At 39.5% G+C, this 21,920-nt stretch overlaps 1 protein-coding gene across 1 annotated transcript in view; it reads left to right on the plus strand.

Moving 5' to 3' along the window:
- The window catches only part of SLC9A2 (solute carrier family 9 member A2), a 92,266-nt gene that overhangs the window by 66,911 nt on the left and 3,435 nt on the right, over positions 1–21,920 (plus strand). Inside the window, exons 6-11 of the mRNA XM_005575174.4 lie at positions 5,190–5,279; positions 5,821–5,891; positions 11,877–12,038; positions 16,736–16,832; positions 18,869–19,000; positions 20,454–20,544. Of these exons, the coding sequence (XP_005575231.3) occupies positions 5,190–5,279; positions 5,821–5,891; positions 11,877–12,038; positions 16,736–16,832; positions 18,869–19,000; positions 20,454–20,544 (643 nt within the window). The remainder of the gene's footprint in view (positions 1–5,189; positions 5,280–5,820; positions 5,892–11,876; positions 12,039–16,735; positions 16,833–18,868; positions 19,001–20,453; positions 20,545–21,920) is intronic.

A 21,920-nucleotide genomic window follows, 5' to 3' on the forward strand; every position in this document is an offset into this window, starting at 1 on the left:
TATTGCAGGAGGGGGACACGGAGTTTGGGGATATATTGCTCTCTCAGAAGGGTGATCTTACTTTATTTCTCAAGAGTGCTCATTGCTTGCAACCCTGAGAAATGGCCTAGGTAAAAAAGTAATCAAGGCCTGACAGTCTTGGCATCCTCTGCAAGAACATGTGGGGGTGCTCAGGGGCCACGGTAGGGTAACCTTCCCAGCAATTACATGAACCTTTGCTAATTTAGCCTCTCTAACTGGAATGATGCTGCTCACTATTTTATAGACCTCGTGAAGACCCTTAAATGTGCCTTCATTTGTTAAATAAATGGTCATAATTTTTATATATGTACTGTTTAAAAAGGACACAATCTTTGTATTTCATTAACATATGCCATTATTAGGTGGGGTTCCATAGAATTTAGAATACTGTACAACAATCCTACAATAACACGAGCAAGATGATCAGGCTTTTTTAAGATGGACAATGTACGTGAAAAGTTTAGGATGTGAGAGGAAGAGAAGTAGAGGACAGTTCCGTGTGTTTGTGGCTGCACGGCCAGGTGAATGAAGGTGACATTTAATTTGGTGGAGACTACCTGGAGAGTATTGGGTTTGAAGGAAGGGACATCACGTGCTTGCTTAGTTTTGGATGTGTACATTTTGGACATATATATTTGCCTATTAGACATCTAAGTGGATATGTTGGATAGGTAGTTATATATATGAGTCTGAAATTTGGGGGAGAAGCCAGAGTGGGAGATGTAAATTTGGGATTCCTCAACATATAGTTTTTAACACACATAAGTCTGGAATAAATTATTGAGGGTGTAAGCATAGAAAGAATATAGAAAAGAAGGCATCTGATAACTGAACCCTGAAACACAGTAATATTTAGAAATCAAGAAAAAGTTGAGGAATCAGCCCAGGAGACTGGAAAGGGTGACCACTAAAGGAGGAGAAACATCAGAAGGGGTCACGCAGGAAGGAGAGGAGAGGCCTCTAGCAACTGTGACAAATGCAGCTGCAAGGTCAGACCAAGTGTGAGTGGAGAGCACAGCCTTGGATGTAGTGATGCTTTGATGAGTGGCCTCTGCACAAGAGCACTTTGGGTCAGTCAGGAGACCACCACCCCGACTGGCTGGACTCGAGAGGGGAGGGGAAGAGAGAAATGGGGGGCAGGAGATATGGGCAATTCTCTTGAGGTTTCTTAGAGAAAGGAGGTAGTGGCCAGAGGTGGGTATCTGCCATAGGATGGCTTTTGTTTCTGATTTTCAAAGATGGGAGCACGTTTGGAGACTGATGGTACAGGAGAGAGGGAGATCCTGATCAGCAAAGAGAAAGCTGGAGTTTAGGGGAGAGACAGACAGATATAGAAGGGAAAATCAATGTGCGGCATGGAAAGTGCTAAATGAGAGACACACAGATGGGGACTGTGAACAGCTACTGCCACGCTTTAATACTTCTCACTCCACCTATCCCATTCTAAGATAAACACTGTTTGTACAACAGAATGTATGATCTCTGTGACCAAGTGTGTGATGTGAGAAAGATCTTCCATAAGACAGCATGACAGCGATAGTGATATTTTTTAATACATGAAAATTGTTTCTACAAGTTTTTCTGGAAATTACCTGCTAAATCAGCAAGGAAATATAAGGCAGTTTCTCTCTTCCCCGTCCTTTTTATTTTGCAAATATTAATTCAAAAAACAAAACACAAAACAAAAACTCATTTTCTTCAAAAAAAAAAAAAGATGAAAAGAATGCTTATGACACTCACATCGCAGTTGTATTATTTTTTGTTTGTTTGTTTTCCCCTCTGATATAAATGGGAGCTGGGGGATGCTGGGTGGGAGGAAATCAGAGATGGAACAAGATGCAAAACAAATCATTCTCCCCGTTACTCTCCCTGCTCCTGCTGTTACATGATTCTCCCAGGCAGGCCTGACCCTCAGAGGTGGTGTTTAGTATGTATGCCAAAGTGAATGAATGGGTGAAAATTTAACTTGTATTTGCAAATATTTCTATTGGTAGTTTGATGAAAAGCTAAGAGTTTTATTTATTTTTTTTAATCCTGTATGGATGGTAGCAAGCTATTTTATTTTTCTAAGCCTTATCAGGTTACTCCCTGGATGATCTAAATTAGAAATTTTCTAATGTGGGTAAAATAAGGTGCTTTCTTGGTCTTTTGTGTTTCTTTCTCCCTCCCAACCAGACACACAGGCTCTTAGAATATAACATCCAATGTTGGGGGCTTACTATGGCATACACAGATGTCACATACTCGGCCTGAGAAATAGATGGATTGAAGAAAGAAGGAAAGTAAGAAGGGAGGGAGAGGAAGTAAGGCAGCCTTCATCAAATAATTCTTATGGAGCATGACATGACCACTGCAGGCAATTCAAAGAGAAAAAGGGTGCCTATTAAAAGAGACTGTATATACAAACACATGTTGTTATAAGCTTTATGATTATAAACATAAATATATTATGCTTTCAAAAACTTGAGTTGATGGGGTGGTAGGCCACACCTTCTTCCTGGAGTTGATCAGTTGTGATTTATTTATGGTAGTGCCTTCACTTCCAGATCATCTGTAGGGTGGAAGGAATCAACATATGGACTGGGGTAAGCCCTGTGTCCTATCTTTATTTTATTTCCTGTATTTACAAACACTGGTCACTCACTTATTATTTACTAAATGAACACTGATAGGACAAGAGCATGTGAAACAGCAGCTTGTGTCTTTAGAACACATTATAGAGTTTTAAAAATTACATTGATTTTGTCAACTTTTCCTTGAGCTATTATTAAACTAGTGGCTTCATGGAATCTGGAACTTGGTGAAATCTCCCATCTCTGAGAACCATATGTTTACACCCGTTTTCATTTACATAAGTTAGAGATTACAGAACATGTGTTGATTGGAAAACTGCTGTTACCTTTTATGTTATCTCAAAGTGGTAGACTGAAATACAAATAGAATCCAAGATGTGTTTTATACCAAATTTGGTCAAAATCAGTTCACACTTCAGAAAGTTAAATGAAAATTAAGCTGAAAAATGCCCAGAGCTAGACTGATGGAAAAAAACCAATCACCTCCTTTAAAAAATGGATGTGTGTGTGTGTGTGTGTGTGTGTGTAGTGGGTATGTGTGTGTGTGTGTGTGTGTCTCAGTCAGTTTGCATTATCAAAAGCATTCTTAGAGTCTGAAAGACATGAGGAGAGATGAGATGAAAGTCAAATGCATGGCAGGGAACATCCCCCTATATAGCTACCCTCTGTCCCTGAAATCCTAACAACTCTTCCTACCCATGTATCCTTCCTGCCAGGAAGTAGTGGCCATCTGCCCACCAACCAAGAAACTTGGAATCTTGACCCTCACCCCTCCTCACCTGCCCTATTTTGTGCCAGTATTGCATTACTTTTAAGTATATTCACTGACAGCTCATTTTGATGTCTGTAAGTTCCCCTTCAGTCTCCTTTTTCTAAAATCTTCTGGTTACATCTACTTTTCCACGTTAATTTAAAATCAGCCTCTGATTTATGTTACGGTAAAAATCTTCAGGAATATGTCACTGGAATTGTATTGTCGATACATGTTAGTTGAGAGAAAACTGTCGTTACAATATTGTTATCCCGTCTAGAGAACTGTGTTTTTTTTTTTTTTTTCTGATATCTCAAAATGTTCATAATCTTCTTCAGTTAAATTGTATAGTTCTCCTTGTAAAGGTTTTGTACATTTATGATAGGGTGTCATACAGAGAGATAATGGATAGTATATATATGCATACTTAGTATCTATATAGAATACTAGTGTTTTATAAAACATATTATTAGATACTAGTATATACTTGATACCAGTATATACTAGCATTATATATATATACACACACACACACACACACTCTTTTTATATGTTTTTTCATTGCTATTGTGTAGGCATTTATTCTGTTACATTTACAAATTAATATCTGGGATGGATTGGGCATTTTGAATTTGTGTTAGTCACTGTACCACATTTTCTTGTCATTTTTAAATGAAAAGATATTATTTCAGGTTTTTTAGGACAAAAAGTCAATCATCCAGGAGCAACAAAAACTTTGTCACTTCATTTTCAGTAGTTATTCATCTAGCTCTTCATCTGTGTGCTCTTCTCAGTTGACTGGGACGTGCAGAACGGTGCCGAGCAGAGACAGAGCATCCTTGTGTTATTTCTGGCTCTAATAGAAATGCTTGTAATGTTTCCTTTTTAAGTGATATGTTCACTATTGATTGCTGGCATATGTCTTTGTCACATTAAGGAATTTTTCTCCTCCTAGTTTACTGAAGAGCTGATAGTTCTTCACGTTTCCCGAGTTCACCCATGAACATGCCCAGACTGGCCGCAAGCCCCCTCTCACGTTGCTGTGCTATGGTCTCCACTGGGATATGCTTCCAGCATCTCCACCACTGCCTGCCAGTGTCTCCTCTGCTCCAGGCTTTCCTTGACCTGCTTCCTGTGCTAGCCCAGTCATCCCTCTTCTGCTTATTTTGTAACTGTTTTCGGAAGTATCTGACTTTGTATGAGACTACAAAGTCCTAGAACCCAGGTCCTTAACTATTCATCATTGGGTTCCAAAAGCCCAAGACCCTGATACTTGTGCAGTAGAAACTCAGTGAAAATTGTTTTTATAAATGAACAAATGAAGGAGTCATTGATAAGTTTTTCTATGGATAATATAACAAGTAGGTGGTTCTTCTGAACTGGATAATACTTTATTATTATTACTATTATTATTATTTTGATAGAGACAGAGTTTCACCATGCTGCCCAGGCTGATCTTGAACTCGTGGCCCCAAATGATCTGTCCACCTCAGCCTCCCAAAGTGCTGGGATTACAGACATGAGCCACTGTACCTGGCCTGCTTTATTATTTTTTGTAATTGCTTTCTCTGCTTCTTCCATTTTGTCTTTGTTTTTGTGAGGACATGGTCCTTTGAAAATATGCCAGCTATTTGAAAAGAAGGAAAAATTAACAAAAAGCTACATTTACTGTGTTAAATCTTGGTAGCTGAATATCTGTTGTCATTGCTTATCAAAGCCTAGGAGAGGTTACCCTTGAATATTAAAACATAGTTTATAAAAAATTTATATTAAAATGTTTATATTAAACAATTTTTAAATTGTATAAATATATATTAAACGCTTAAATTGTGTTTCCTGTTCAGGGAATAACTATTCGACCACTGGTGGAGTTTCTTGATGTCAAGAGGTCCAATACGAAACAACAAGCTGTCAGTGAAGAAATCTACTGTCGGGTAGGTGTTAAGAAAGTGTAATACCTTTAATGATAAAGGAAAAATATTTGAATTAGTCAGACAGCTTGGTACCAAGTTGTCCATTTCCTGAAGAAGAAAGGAATGGCAGGGTGACAGGGAGGAGACCCTGAAAAGGGAATGTGCTGAGGGAGTATAGAATAGATATGGCCCCACGGTAACTTCTCCAGGTTAGCTTGCTAAACTCCTGCATGAGTAGAGAGACAAGAAGATCCCTCTTTTTACTTCCCTCAGTCTGGAAATGTTCCTACTGGGAAATTATTACCATATTTCATACTTTTCAAAATTATTAACAAACTGTTATAGGTGAGCAAAATAATCGAAGACTTATCTAATACTGACATGACAAACATTTCATCAATTTGTGTGAAAATGAACTGTTTTATTGCTTTTGGTAATAAATCATAAACAAATAAGAAGCAAAAGCCATGAAGGTCTTCGGAGTTTAGAAATGATCTAAGTAGAGTGAAAATTATTGATTTCGGGTAAAGACTAATCAATTGGCCTGCTTTTTCTGTTTTAGTTGTTTGATCATGTGAAGACTGGAATTGAAGATGTTTGTGGACATTGGGGTCACAACTTTTGGAGAGACAAGTAAGAAGGTCTTTTGGGTTATGCCATTGGGTTATGAAGTGGCCCAGGATTCCTCTGAAAGCAGGACTTACCGATTTGTATTATTTTTTAATTGGAAATCTTTCCTGTGTTGTACCATAGTATGTCCTCTAAGATAAAGTTCAGCTATAATAGAGATGTGGAATAATAGTAGCTTAAACAAGGTAAAAGCTTATTTCCCTCTTCTGTAAATAGCCAGAGATAGGCAATTTACGTTTAATAGATGAGTTTTACTCCAAGACTCCCCAGGGTCTGAGGACCCTCTGTCTAGTCGATCCACTAAGAGTAGCCTTCATTTCCAAGACTGCCTCTTGAACCACAATGGCTGCATCAATATTAGCCATTAGAGGCAGCAAGAAGGATGAAAGATGATCAGGAGACAAAGCATATGTGCTATTAATAGCTGCCTTCTAACTGAAACCATCAGAAGCTGCCATATGATTCTTCTGATGATTGGCTTGGACTCAGTCATGTGGCTATTCCTCTCTGCAAAGAGGACTGAGGATTGCGATCTATTTGGCTGAAAACTAGGGCTTCCATTACTATCCATTTTTCCACACGTGGTGCAGGACTTTGTCAAATGCAGAGATTGAGACCATCTAAGCATGTAAACAGATGAGCAGAAATATATATATACATATATATATACACACACACACACACACACACACATATATATAAAATTATCTGAAAAATTACATACATTTATATAAATGCATATACACACAGGCGCACACACACACAAACACACACACACAAACACACACACAGAGTTTACTACTCTGTAAAAGGCTCTGTGTTGGATAAATACAATTCAGTACTGGTCTTCAAGGATCTTAAAGTTGAAGTGGAGAAGGTAGACTAGACAGGCAGAATTAGATGCATGCTTTAATATAAACTGAGAAACAGCGTCATGGGTCGAGAAGTTAGGGCCAATTCTGACAGCAGAGCTAGGAGCAGTGGGGTAGAGAAGCCAGCCCCCACCTGCTAGTGGGACCTCATCACGTACCTCTCTTCCTGACTGCACATTTGGCACTGTCCAGAGTGGTTGCTTGAATCAGGGCTTACATCATGGAACTTACAAGTGCTACAAATCAAGGCCCTTTGTTTTCACAGAGCAATTTGTTAAACATTTATTAGCACATCACTGGCTAGGCGAGACTTTCGAAGGCAGCATTTAAGCTAATCCCTGAAGACAGAAGAACGCGTTTTAAACTATATTTGGTAGATCAATCTTGGTTTATTTTTCCTAACTTGCTAACAGAACTTTTTCCCTCCACTGCTAATTTATATTAAATTTACTAACCTACCAATGTCTGCAAGTTAACACAAGGGAATTTTTTAGTGTTTCCTGTTTGCTCATATATGCTGGCATAATATTGGGCTACATAAGAAGTACAAGCCATAGACTCAGGCCTGAAATTCTGTAATATTATAGACACAACAAAGCAATCACACAGCAAGCAGACTCCTGTGTGTGTGTATATATATGTGTGTGTGAGAGAGACCATTAGGTAATATAATGAGTGACAGAGACTTTCAGTGCTAGAACAGCCTTTACGAGCTTTACAACACTGTTTACTAATGTAGACAGGGCCCTGGGACTCAGCCTTACTATATAATGAAAGGAAAAAGATTTTGTTTGTATGGAGAGCATGCCCAATTAGCTACATGGGAACACAGGGTAATAAAATTAAGCAAATTATATTCTCCATTATAAAACAATTTTTAAATGGCCATTTCTCATGGGAAGTACGTCCTTTTCTGGAGGCAGGTGGTAGACCAGCGATCCTATACATCTGCCCTATGACCGTGGGACCTTCATAGCATGGAGGAGTCCTCGTCTGTGCCAAGTCAGTGGAACAGACCTTTTTGCCTCTCTTCTCCACTGTTTTCATAGCAATGCCTATTTTCTGCCTACCTTGTTCCTTTCAACCCAACCACTTTCCTCCCTTTCCCTAGCATCCCCTCAGTATTTTCCTGAAATGACATACGAGAGACGTAACCCAGAACAGCTGGCTCCCTTTCCAAAGTGAGTATTAGGTTCAAAATGTCTACTGCTGCTCTGCCTCCCACACGGGGGAATAGAGATTGGCCTCGCACAGTCATCAGGCCACCTGGTCCTGGGGCACTGTCAGAAGAAGGAAGAGGTAGATGCTGTGGTCATGTGGGTTTGGTCTGGAACTCAGGAGAAGAAATGTCAGAGAAAGTCTGGCTACGTCTGTCTTTCAGGCAGAGACATTATCTCTGGGGTCCATGAGTCTGCCCTAGGAACACATCCAAAGGCTGCCAGACTAATTGGCTGTAAGTGCTAAAGATGAGAGAGCCAACCTTGCCCCATGCCTGAAAGGGAATGTTACGTGGCTAGCATTTGCCACTGCAGTGGATACACTTCTTTTAATAATTTTGAAAGCATTGATGTATTTCCGTGCACAATTGTTTTTCCAGGAAAATTTCAAAGTTTCCGGGATTGTCAAAGGCACACAGGTAGAGCAGGGAAGTGGGTGCAGCGGGATGTGGTGCTGACACAGGACATTTTTAAAATGAGTTCTGCTGAGATCACATCCTTGGTGATTGTTAATGTTACTAAACAGCAGCATCAAAAAGAAGCGATTGTTTCAGGCATGTTGAGTGTCTTTCCCTTTTCTCTGGAATCCTTACGCTGTGGATTTCCAGTGGTTCTGCCGGAGAATTCTTGAGGTATTTGATCCTTTGAGAATGAAGGGGGATACGGCAGGGACCCTTCTCAGTCTTGGCACAAGCAGTCTAATGATGGTGAAATAGAACACCTATGTGTAGCTTAGCAGAGAAATGAAAGGCGTCGAACTGAAGCAAGGAAAACACACTATCACTACACAAAATAGAGCAGATGCCATTGTCCTTGGTGCTTGTTCTTCCTTTTACTTCTCTCTAGTGAAAAGCTCAAACAACAACAATAATAAAAGTTTGAAAAGGTGTGTTGCTGCTAGGAGTCCTGGCCCAATGGGCCTAACATAAAACTCCAATTAAAAGTAGAAAAAAGTAGACCCAATCTTTAGTGGCCAAAAACAAAGCACATTCAGGATGGCTCTTCTTTAATTATTCAGAGCCCTCTAGTATTTAGAACAAAGGACTATCAACAAGAATGTGGGTTAACACTGATTCCTTTCACGGCACAGGTGTGTCTATAAACCTCCTTGGACTTGTGGTGACCACGTAGTACACTTAATTCTTTCTCAACAAATATTTATTGCATGCTGCTTCACTTATGTATTGACATTATAATGTTGTGTAACAAAACTCAGCTGCTCAGAACACGTCATTATTATTAAAGTGCATGAGTCAAGAGGCTGACTGGGGTTGGGCTTGGCCAAGTTGAGGCCGGGCTTGTTCACGTGCTCCAGTGGGTTGGCTGGCTGCCCGCTGATTCTGGCTGGACCTATCTGGTGTGACTGGGGTGAGGTGACTCTGCTCCATGTGACAGTCACCTTTGTCCTGGGACTAAGGAGCCACTCTGTATATTTTTCTAATAGTGATTGTTGAAGCACAAGATGTAAGCCTCCATGTGCAAGCCCAGGTTAAGCCACTGCTTCTTTCATTGTGTCTGCTAATAGCCCACTGACCAAAGCAAGGAACATTATTGAGCATGCTGGCAAGGAACAGGGCAAAGCAAGTCATCTAGGCCATGGTGGAAGGCCATTGCCAAGTAATATGGCAGAGGATGTGGATACAGGGAGGACGTGGGACCAAATCATTCATTCTACCACATGTGCTTATAGTGTGCCAGGCACTCGTGATATGGAAAAAAAAAACAAAAAAACAAAAAAAAACGCTGCCCATGTAGACCTTACATTCTTGTGCCAGGAGACAGAAAGTAAGACAAGTACATTGTATGTCATGCTAGGAAGTGGTAACTACTATGGAGAAAAATACATCTGGGCAGCGAGATGGGGACTGCTGGGAGAGGAAGGCTGTGTGCAATTCTAACAGGATGGATAGGAAGGGCACTTTTTGAGAAAATGATTGTCAAGGAAAGACTTAAAAGAAGTGTAAAAAGTGAGCCCTGCCGGTATCTGGGGAAAAGGATTCCTAGTAGAAGGAATAGTAAGTATAAAGACTCAGAAATGGGAGCACTGCTGGTAAGTCTTTAATACAGGAAGGACACCAGTGAGGTTGCAGCTAAGGAAGAGGGGCACAGTACCAAAAGGGGCAGACCCAGATTGTGTAGGAAGTCACAGGGCATTGTACTTGTACCCAAGGAAGATGCAGAACAGTTACATCGTTGGACATATTTTAACAGGAGCACTTGGGCTTCTGTAGAAATGCAATGGTGGAAGTAGAAATGCCAATTAGGTGCTCACTACCAGAATCCGGTGAGAGAGAATGATGTTTTGGACCAGGGCGATAGCATTAGATGGGGTGGGAGATGGCTGGATTTTGTATATATTTTGATGGTGGAACCAACAGAAATTGCTGATGGAGCAAAGATTTGGAATACTGGTCTGCTAGGGCTGCCATAACCAAAGTACCACAGATTGAGTGGTTCAACAGAAATGAATTGTCTCATAATCCTGGGGGCTAGAAGTCAGACATCAAGGTGTCAGCAGGGCTCATATCTTCTGAGGGCCATAAGGGAAGGTTCTGTTCTACGCCCCTCTGCTTGGCTTGTAGATGGCTGTCTCCTCCCTGCCTCTTCACATCATCTTCCTTCTCTCTGTATGTGTTGGAATCCAAATCTCTTCTTTTTGTAAGTGCACCAGTCATTTTGGATTTGGGCCCATTTTGATGGCCTCATCTTGACTTAATCACTTCTGTAAACACTAGATCTTCAAATGTGGTCACAGTCTGAGCTACTGGGGATTAGACTTTAGCATATGAATTTTTGGCGGGACACAATTCAGCCCATAACATACAACATGAGAAAAGTGAAGAATCCAGGATGACACCAGGATTTTTGACCTGGTGGAGTCATCGTTCACTGAGATGGGAGGACTCTGGCAGAATGTCAGTTCAGTTGGAATATGTTAAATTTGAGATGCCCCAGAGCTATCCAGCTGCAGATGTTGAGTAAGTAGCCAAAAGCTCATATCTGGGGTTTGGCCGAGAGGTTGGAGCTGGAGATACAAATGTGGGGGTCATTGGCATAGAGATGCTATTAAAAGCTAGGAGACTGGGCAAGATGGTGATGGGAGTGAGTGGCGGTATGAAAGAGAACCAAGAACTAAGGCCCAGAGCACTCCCACATTAGGAGGTCAAAAGAAAAAAACAAAACAGAGAGAGGGTGAGAAAGAGGTTGGTGTACCCCAGGGTGGTATCCTGGAAGCCAAACGAAGACAATAGTTTAAACAAGTGAGGGCAGGAAAGATGAGGATTCATAATTGCCCACTGCAATTATATCATGTGGTTCACTGACCACTTTGATAAGAGTAGCTTTAATGCAGTATTGAAGCAATGTGAATGTTCAAGAGAGAATCAGAGGAGAGGAATTGGAGAAAACAAACAGTGAGAACCTTTCTGAGCCATTTTGCTAAAAGCAGAAGTAGAGAAATGGTAAAGAGAGAAACATATGTATTTTAATCTGTAATTAGTGAATACTAGATTTATGTGCATCAGGGTCATATATAAAAATGTAGCAGTATGTGTCATATATACATATATGTGTATGTGTATATATACATATCTGTGTATGTATACATATCTATATGTATATGTACATACACATACATGCATACATATGTATAATACACACACACATGCATATGTGTATGTGTGTGTATATATATATATACACATACACGTACATATGTATATATACACATACACATTTATACAGGTAGGCACCTACTAAATATATAAAATGACCAGATTAGCTAAATGCTGCTACTAAGTATTCTCCTGGGAATGGTAGAAATGACTTTATTGGTAAAAACAACAACAATTTTCTTAATCAATCCAGTATTAATTTATTGAAAGTTTCTTTATTTACAGGTTTAAAAAGTTTGATGATAAATATCTGCGGAAGCTTTTGATTCGGGAAAACCAACCAAAGTCAAGCATTGTATCTTTATATAAGAAGCTTGAAATAAAACATGCCATTGAGATGGCAGAGACTGGGATGATAAGTACTGTCCCTACATATCCATCTCTAAAGTAAGTATGGTCTTGCAAAACAAAAGTTAGTATTGCTAAATATGCATTGATAGTATTTTGAAACTAGTAATAATAATTTTGAAAATTTGACCCAGGCCAGGTGCAGTGGCTCATTCCTGTAATCCCAGCACTTTGGGAGGCCGAGGCAGGCAGATCACTTGAGGCCAGGAGTTCAAGACCAGCCTGGCCAACATGGTGAAACCCTGTCTCTACTGAAAATACAAAAATTAGCTGGGCATGATGGTGTGCACCTGTAATACCAGCTACTCAGGAGGCTAAGGCATGAGAATCACTTGAACCCAGAAGGCAGAGTTTGCAGTGAACCGAGATCGTAGCACTGCACTCCAGCCTAAGTGACAGGGTGAGACACTGTCTCAAAAAAAAAAAAAAAAAAAAAAAATTGACCTGTGCCCTAGAAAGATGTCTTAAGATCTCACAACAGAATGAGATTCTGGTTAAAATATGAAACCTTAGACATGTGTATGTTATGTTATTTTATATGTTTTATGTCCTGTTTTGTGTTATGTTATTTTAGACCCTTGAGAGAAACAAGATTAAATTACCCAGGGAGGAAAACAAGGATTATAAAGAGCCTTAAACTGCTTCTATGAATTTTCCTAAACAATATCCAACTGATAAAAAATAACCAAATGTATGAGTAGACAAGAAAATGTGATTTAGGCCAGGCGCAGTGGCTCATGCCTGTAATCCCAGCACTTTGGGAGGCTGAGGCGGGAGGATCATGAGGTCAGGAGATCAAGACCATCCTGGCTAACACAGTGAAACCCTGTCTCTGCTAAAAATAAAAAAATTAGCTGGGCGTGGTGGCAGGCGCCTGTAGTCCCAGCTACTCAGGAGGCTGAGGCAGGAGAATGGTGTGAACCCGGGAGGCGGAGCTTGCAGTGAGCCGAGATAGTGCCACTGCACTCCAGCCTGGGTGATGAGCAAGACTCCGTCTCAAAAAAAAAAACAAAAACAAAAAAAGAAAATGTGATTTAAAACATTAAGAAAAAGAAACAAAATAGTTGTAATAAGCATAACAGGAATTCAGATAACTGAATTATCAGACAGACTTTTAAAGTATAAAATGTGTGTGTGTGTGTATGTGTGTGTGTCTGTGTCTGTGTATGTTTAAGGAAAGAAAATTACATTGAAAGTTTTGGCAATATCATGGAGATTATTAGATGGAAATTCTTGAGCTACAAACAAAGTAACTGACTTTATGATCTTATTTGATGTGTGTAGCAGTAGATTAGACAGAGTTAATGAGAGAAATGCTTAATTAGAAAATAGGTAATAAGGAAATAACCAAAATAAAGAAAAAGAGAAAAATACAGAAAGCTACATATTGAGTGCAAAACAGATAAATTAAAGACAATATTACTAGAAGAAAAGAAATACTCAATATTGTTCAATTTTAAATTTTCCTCAAGCTGATATTTGGATTCAATGACATGTCATTCAAAATCCCAGGGGGTGTGTGTGTGTGTGTGTGTGTGTGTGTGTATGTTTAGATCAGTTGGTCCTAAAGTTTTAATGGAAATACAAAAAGTCAAGACAATTTTGAAGATGTACAGACTTGGAAGGTTTACATTATTAGATAACAGGACTTCATATAAAGTTACATGATTAAGACAATATGATATTGGAACAGGACAGATAAGCAAGCCAGTGGAACAAAATAGTTCAGAACAGACCCACCAATATATGGAAATCTGATTAATGACAAAGTTTACAGAATAAGCAGTGGGGGAGAAAAGATGCCTTGAATAAATGGTTCTGATCAATTAGGTATTCATATGAAAATAAAATGAAATTAACCACTGCCTCACACTATCAAGTCAAGGTATACTGTAGATCTGAATGTGAGAAGTGAAACAATAAAGCTTTTGAAGATTCTGTAGGAACATACCTTAATGTTGTGATAGGAAATTACTTTTTTTAAACAAGCTCCAAAAAGCACAAGCTATAAAGAAAAAGATTGATATACTGAACTGTATTAAAATCATGAGATTTTGTTTAGCCCAATACATCCTTAAAGAGGTGAAAAGGCAAATCACAGACTGGGAGAAGATACTTGCCTCACATAACTGACAAAGGGCTACGGGAAAAAAGACAATCCTATAGAACAATGGACAAGGAACTTGTTCAGACACTTGATAAAACAGGATATGCAAATGGCAAATAATCATGTGTGTTCTAAAAAACATGCATGTGAATATTCATAGAAGCATTGTTTGCAATATCCAAAAATTGGAATTTAGCCAACTATACATCAACAACAAAACAGATGAACTGTGGTATACTTATACCATGGAATATTATACAGCAGTGAAACTGAATGCATTATAGCCATATGCAATAACATAAATGAATCTTCAGCATAATGCTCAGGAACAGAAGCTAAATGCAAAAGACTACGTATTATACTGTTTCATGTATATAAGGTTTAAGTTCAGGCACAATGAATCTATGACATTAGAAGTCAGAATAGTTATTACTGTTGGCAAAGAGGGAGAGAATTAGTGATTGGTAGGAGGAACATGAAGTAGTTTCTGGGATTCTAGTGAATGTTCTGTTTCTTGACTTGAGCAGTGGTTGTCTAAGTATGTTCACTTCCCTGAACATATAAGATTCGTGTAGTTTATATTACATTTTATAAAAAAATTGTTTAAGTATAAACAGGGATGTAGTCGTACACTTGTCACTAGATGTATGCAAAAATATTTTGGTAGGAATTTGGTGTGCACATTATATAAGAAAATGAGATATCAAAAAGATAGATCGTTACTTAATGACCTCTTATATTCCTTCCGACTCTGAAAATCCGTGAATTAACTTTGATGATCAAAAAAAAAAAAAACCTGACTAGAGAGTGGGACAACTGTCTCAACAACACCACCTTTCCCTGAGAAAATGCTTCTCATAAACCATCTGAGCAATTGAGAGGAGGCAAAAATGAATCATCCAACTCTAGAGAAGTCTGTCCCGCCGAAGCATCAGTTCTGTTTGCTCCTCTCTGTGTATCCATTACCCACTGTGCACCAGGTTTTGTACCCAAGTAATTACTTTCATGATTGGTTCACAGCAATGCTACATTTGCATTGAAAAATACAAGAAAACTATGCTCTTTAATTTCTGTGTCCTCAGTGCCTCTTCTAGAAGACTTGCATTTAGGCATATTAACCTTTCTGGCTTTAATTTGTTTTCTTGATTTTTCTTTTCTCTTTATTTTCTCGTACTACATATTTTTGTAGCCTGCCTCAAACCCTTTTTTGGAAGGAGTTAGAATAAAAACATATAAATGCAGTCCCAATGGTCATTCTTTGCGGTGGTTACATTCCATAAAGTAGCCTCAAATACTGATACGCAAATACTGAAAGCTTTTTTTTTTCTTTTTTTGAGGCAGAGTCTTGCTCTGTCACCCAGGCTAGAGTACAATGGTATGATCTCAGCTCACTGCAACCTCCGCCTCCCGGGTTCAAGAGGTTCTCCTGCCTCAGCCTCCTCAATAGTTGGGATTACAGGCGCCCACCACCACGCCCGGTTAATTTTTGTATTTTTAGTAGAGACTGGGTTTCGCCATGTTGGTCAGGTTGGTCTCGAACTCCCAACCTCAGGTGATCCACCCCCCCTCATCGGTCTCCCAAAGTGCTGGGATTACAGGCATGAGCCACTGCACCTGGCTGCAAATACTGAAACGTTTTTCTATGGGGACATACAACATTAGGTTCCTTTGAGCCTCTGGTCACAAAATTTTCATCAGCCAATCGATATGTAACCTATTTTATGTATGTTTATGTTTACAGATACCTTATTTAATATACATCACTAATTCACTGACATTGAATTCATGGTCAAGAACACTATAAACTCATGTATGACCAAGCTTACTTAACACATTTTCTCTGTAAGGCACATCACAGGCTTCTTGTGCTTGGGAACTCTAGACAGCACTTCGGCAATGCCTGGGGGCCATTTAAAGCAGTAGAATCACCAATAAATAATGTAAAAATATAAATAATCATAGCGCTAAATAGACTGTGAGAAGGACATTATTTATAGTACGAGAGTGGAAACAAGAAAGCAGACGCCTCCTTGTTCAACATCTTCAGGGAAAGTGTGTAAAATGACTCAAATTTTTTGTCACTCTGCATATGTCTGTGAATAACTGCAAAAAGACTGAAATTCTGATATTGGGTTTATAAATCAATACTAGCAAGTAGGTGAGTTCATGATTATGGAACCCACAAATGAGGATTGACTGGATATACGTACATGTTATAAACGGTGTGTTTGCAAATATTTATGATGAGGTTTTTAAAATATGAAAACTTAATGGTAAATTGAAGTCAATTAGGTTTCTGTTGGAGAAAACTATTCTATTTTACTTTATTTATGGAGTGTTAGAAATAATAAAGTGATGTAGCACTATAAGCCATTGTAGTTTTTCTTCCTTGAAAATATAATGACATGAATAGACTCTGAAAACTTGTGAATTGTTAAACGTGCCATGAATGATTTTGAAACTGAAATAAGAGTTACAGAATTTGGAATTATTTTAAGTTACTGAATAATCCCCAAGGGCTATTTTTAAAACTGAAGACTCGTCTTAAATACTTATCGCTCTAAGGAAGAAAATCAATGATTCTAATATTTGTTGAAAGGTAAAATATTCTTTTTCTAAACTTTCACAGTGATTGTCGTGAAGAAAAAATAAGGAGGGCCACATCTACTGAAACTGATGAAATTCGAGAACTCCTATCAAGAAATCTCTATCACATCCGTCAGCGAGTGAGAATAATTTATGTAGCAAAATATTTACTTACCGTTGGCTAACAGGACGCCTTCTGGTTTTGCGCTGTAATTGGAGACTGCACCATGACACTGGGCTCAGCAGGTCCCATGCTGGGCATCTTCTCTCCTTCTGCTTCTCTCCACCCTGCTTCAGGGTCTTACTATCCTCCTGGACACCATGGCTGAAGCCTTGGGGTCCCCTGGGAGTTCTGCTGCTGTGCTCTTAGATATAAAGAAATGCACATGTAGACTAATTTTAAAGAAATGAATTGATTGCTGTTTGTTTTAAAGAAATAGTTTTATAGCTTAGACTTTTAAAATGGAGCTCACCCTCCTTGTTGTTTATAAAGTGCTATAGTTTCTTCTCTCCTGAGTCACTTCTTTCACTTCGTTTCCATTGTTAGCACCTTATTCTAATAATGTGCTAACAACACAGCTAAGGAATAGAGAGTGCCCTCAATTTTCCAAGCCCCATTTCAGTGTGTTGCATGCGTTAACTCATTTAATCCTCCAATGAGTGGTAGGTGTTACTGTTGTCGCCATTTCACAGATAAAGAAATTGAGGCACAGGGAGGTGAAGTGGCACTTGGGCTTGTCAGGAGTCCTCCTCACTCATGTGGGGGTGTTTCAGCAGCTTCTTAGCTGGTCTCCCCACAGGGTGTCCCCATTCCATCCACATGACTCTTACCTGACCCTTTTTCCTACAGTACCTTTTAATTTAAAATGAAACAAAACAATAGTTGTGGCTCCCAAGCTAAACTACTCATTGAAAATTTGGACTCTATTTCCAAGTTCCACTTTATCCAACCGTATTTCCACATCTCCCTCACCCATCTGCTCCCTGAAACACCCAGGGAGTGAGAGGTTCTGTTTTTGTACTTTGGCCCAAGTGGATTTCTCACTATCCCCCGGGAGCATCTCACACCTTCCTGTCAGCTGGTCCAAAGCCTCCAGTGTTTAAGGCTCCCCCAACAGCCACCATATTATTCCCATCCTGTGGTTAAATGGAATAGCACTTGGAGCTTATACGGTACCATGTAGTTGCAGCACTTATTTCCATGATTTTGTATAATTGTGTTAGCCTTAGATGCTCAATGAGATAGTAATCTCCTCAAGGCAGGAATGAAGCTTTGTTCTGTGTTACGTTTGCATCTCTCAATAGAACCTAATATATTTCTGGACATGGGGATATTCCCAAGAAGTACATGTTTATTCTATCAGAAATGAATTTAATTATTTATGATTTATTTTAGGAACCACATTTTTATGTATCCTATAAAACTAAAAGCGGATGCCATGTACAGCCCTGGTTTAGGAATTTTATTTTTCAAACACTGGAAGGTAATCATTGTGAGGAGTGTCACCAGCTCTCTTCATGTGACAACCCAGTTGAAAAAAGGGAACGTTCTGAAGTTAGTCAGAAGGGCATGGCACCACCAAGTGGCTCAAAGTGGTTTGTTTTTAACGTCAGTAATTCCTATTCAAAAGAGGCTGTAGCATGGTGACTTGTATTTTATTTCCAGATGTTAATGATGGCTAAATATATATCTACAAGAGACATCAAGGTAGACACGGCACTTGATGAAATCAATCATTTTTCTCATTTATGAAAATCACACTTTTCAATGAAAAACGAACCTTATGATCTGACTTTTATCGAAGGATGAACTCTGTGGCACATACCTGTAATACCGACTTGGAAGGCTGAGGTGGGAGAGTTGCCTGAGCCCAGGAGTTGGAGGCTGCAGTGAGCTATGAGCGCCACTGCATTCCAGCCTGAGTGACAGAGTAAGACCTCAACTCTGAAAAAGAAAAAGAAAAAAAAAAAAAAACACAAAATGAAAAGAAAATATAAATTCTTTGAAGATCTGAAAACTGTTTGTTAATTTTTATACTCTTAATTTTTTGCTCTGCACAGAAGTTGTAAGTGCTTAGCTGAGGTGCAGATCCAAAGAAATGTGCTAAAGTCTTGGAATTTCTGGGGAAATGATCAGGTTTTTTTTTTTTAATGTCCTCTGTGTGTTTCATTTCAGACTTTATCCTACAACAGACACAGTCTGACTGCCGACACAAATGAGAGACAAGCCAAGGAGATTCTGATTCGCCGGCGGCACAGTTTGCGAGAAAGCATTAGGAAGGACAGCAGCTTGAAACGAGAACACAGGGTAACTGAGTGTGTGCCTCTGGGAGACTTCCAGGGGTGGAGCCAAAGCCCTTCCATTGATCAGCTGATGGTCATCATCAGCTCTGCCAATCAAGTGGCTGTTGACAGTTCTCTGAGAAGCTGCAGGAAGGCCAGGTGGCTGGGGGATGTGAGTGTTCGCAGGTAGTGTGGCCAGCATTGCAGTTGGTTCAGGGAACTGTCAATAAATGAGGAAAGCCATTTAAAAACAATATTGTGGGCCTGGTGTGGTGGCTCACGCCTGTAATGGCAGCACTTTGGTAAGCCGAGGTGGGTGGATTGCCTGAGCTCAGGAGTTTGAGACCAGCCTGGGCAACATGGTGAAACCCCATCTCTACTAAAATACAAAAAAACATTAGCTGGGTATGGTGGCATGCACCTGTAATCCCAGCTTCTTGGGAGACTGAGACAGAAGAATAGCTTGAACCGAAGTGGAGATTGCAGTGAGCCGAGATCGCGCCACTGCACTCCAGCCTGGATGACAGAGCGAGACTCCGTCTTTTTTTTTTTTTTTTTTTTGAGACAGAGTCTCGCTCTGTCGCCCAGGCTGGAGTGCAGTGGCCGGATCTCAGCTCACTGCAAGCTCCGCCTCCCGGGTTCGGGCCATTCTCCGGCCTCAGCCTCCCGAGTAGCTGGGACTACAGGCACTCGCCACCTCGCCCGGCTAGTTTTTTGTATTTTTTAGTAGAGACGGGGTTTCACCGTGTTAGCCAGGATGGTCTCGATCTCCTGACCTAGTGATCCGCCCGTCTCGGCCTCCCAAAGTGCTGGGATTACACGCTTGAGCCACCGCGCCCGGCCGAGACTCCGTCTTAATAATAATAATAATATGATATATTGGCTTCACGTAGCAAGAATTGAGGCTTATTTTTAATAATATCCTATATTGGGTTGTCAGAAATCAAAATGGTTATATGTGAACAAGGAGTTACTTTATGTGTAAAATGTAGCAGTGTTAATTAAAAGTTAATTTAAAACACTAGTGACTGCCGTACTTGAAATGCCAGTAGGCTGTAGTAATACTTTTTGTTCTATTAATATCATTTTAAAGATTTATTAAAGTAAAAAAAAAACCTTACATATATATATTTGTAAACATATCTTCTTCCCCATAAGTGTAGGTTCTAAGTCTTTCTGGCAGTACTTTTATACATAGATGTTTCAGTAGCTTTTCTTTGAGAAGAGCCAGTGGTTTTCATATGTGTTTCTAATTTATTTCCCACTTATTTCTATTTCCCTTTGTAGGGATCTCCATTCTATTTTGGAAGGGATTTAATTATTTCAAGTTATAACAGTTACAGCCCTCCACAAAGTAATTTTGGAATCAGGAATTAAAATTCTGGTTTTTATCATGAAGTTTTGCCATACAATTTTTAATCTTTAATATACAATAAGTGCCACTTTGTATCATTTAAGTACGATTTTATATTTTACAGGCTTCCACTTCAACCTCCCGATATTTATCCTTACCTAAAAATACAAAGCTTCCAGAAAAGCTACAAAAGAGGAAGACTATTTTTAATGCAGGTAATGAATATAGTTGGAGCTGAAAAATTTTAAATTTATTTGCCAATGTTTATAAACTAGACAAATTTTCCTATTATTTTTCTTCATTAAGCGTGAGTTCCAGAGTTTGCAAATCTAAAATAATAACTGGGTGAATTTTACTCCGCATTGCAACGTTTTGGAAAGGCATTCTGTGCAGATTCTAAAGAATCCAATCAGTTATTTTCCAGCAAATATTGTCACCACGGGGTTCAAGGGCAGGTAAACAGAAAGTTGTAATTCTGCAAATGTTTAAGTAATTAAAATTTTAAAGTAATTCCAATATATTTTCATGAAAGCAGCCATATATTTATTCTGGCTATAACTATAAAGCTTTGTTATAATGTCTAATATCTTTTTAATGTGATAGTTATCTTTACGTAGACACCGAAGACATTGTCTGTGAACCCCAGAAGAACTATATTAGGATTTCATGTTATTAAAATGTGGGATGTCTAAGGGACTTCATGCAGAAAGAGAAAACCAAATACCATATATTTTCACTTACAAGTGGGAGCTAAACATTAGATACACAGGACACAAAGGTGGGAACAATAAACACTAGGGATTTCAAAAGGTGGGAGGTAGGGAGCCGGGCAAGGGGCAAGGGTTGAAAAATTACCTGTTGGTACTATGTTCACTACTTGGGTGATGGGATTTTTAGAAGCCCAAACCTCAGCACCATGCAATATACCCATGTAACAAATCTGCACATGTACCCCTAGAATCTAAAATAAAATTTTCTTTAAATGTGGGATGGAACAATCATTACCCCTCTTTTTTTGGTGGGGGGGCTTGCTTAATTAACTGTGAAGAGGGAAGTCTAAATGATGGCTGATGGTAAAGGAGGGTGAGGCGAGAATAATCGGGGGAAGACAAGGCAGCACTGAGTATTTAGAACAGTGGCCCTTGGTCCCACCAGCAAACATGCTCTCAGTTCCCAAGAATGTCAACTCCTGGACAAGCATTTTGTTCACTGCCTTACCCACAGTGCTCCAGCACCTGAATCTGGTTCCAAAGCTGTCTCCTCCCTTTGTTTGCAAAGGGTTTTGGCCCTTTTGTGGACATGTAAAGGAAATCAGCAAAGCCGTGTTTGAGGTTCCAGATCAAGGCAAGAATCTTCTCCATAGCATGTGATTATCAGACCGCCTGCTGTGTGCCAGATGCCAGGCTGAGCCCTCCTGGGATCATCCCTGTGGGGCAGATGAGCACAGCTGCTACTACCAAAGGGGCTCGGTTGGAATCCCAGCTCCACCACCTACAGATACCTCTTGAACCTAGTTACCCCATCTGTAAAGTAGGTGATTGTGAAGACAAAATGGGCTAACGCATTTGAAAAGACTTAAGACAATGCCTGG

The sequence above is a fragment of the Macaca fascicularis genome, chromosome 13, assembly GCF_037993035.2.
Source record: "Macaca fascicularis isolate 582-1 chromosome 13, T2T-MFA8v1.1".
Lineage (NCBI taxonomy): Eukaryota > Metazoa > Chordata > Mammalia > Primates > Cercopithecidae > Macaca > Macaca fascicularis.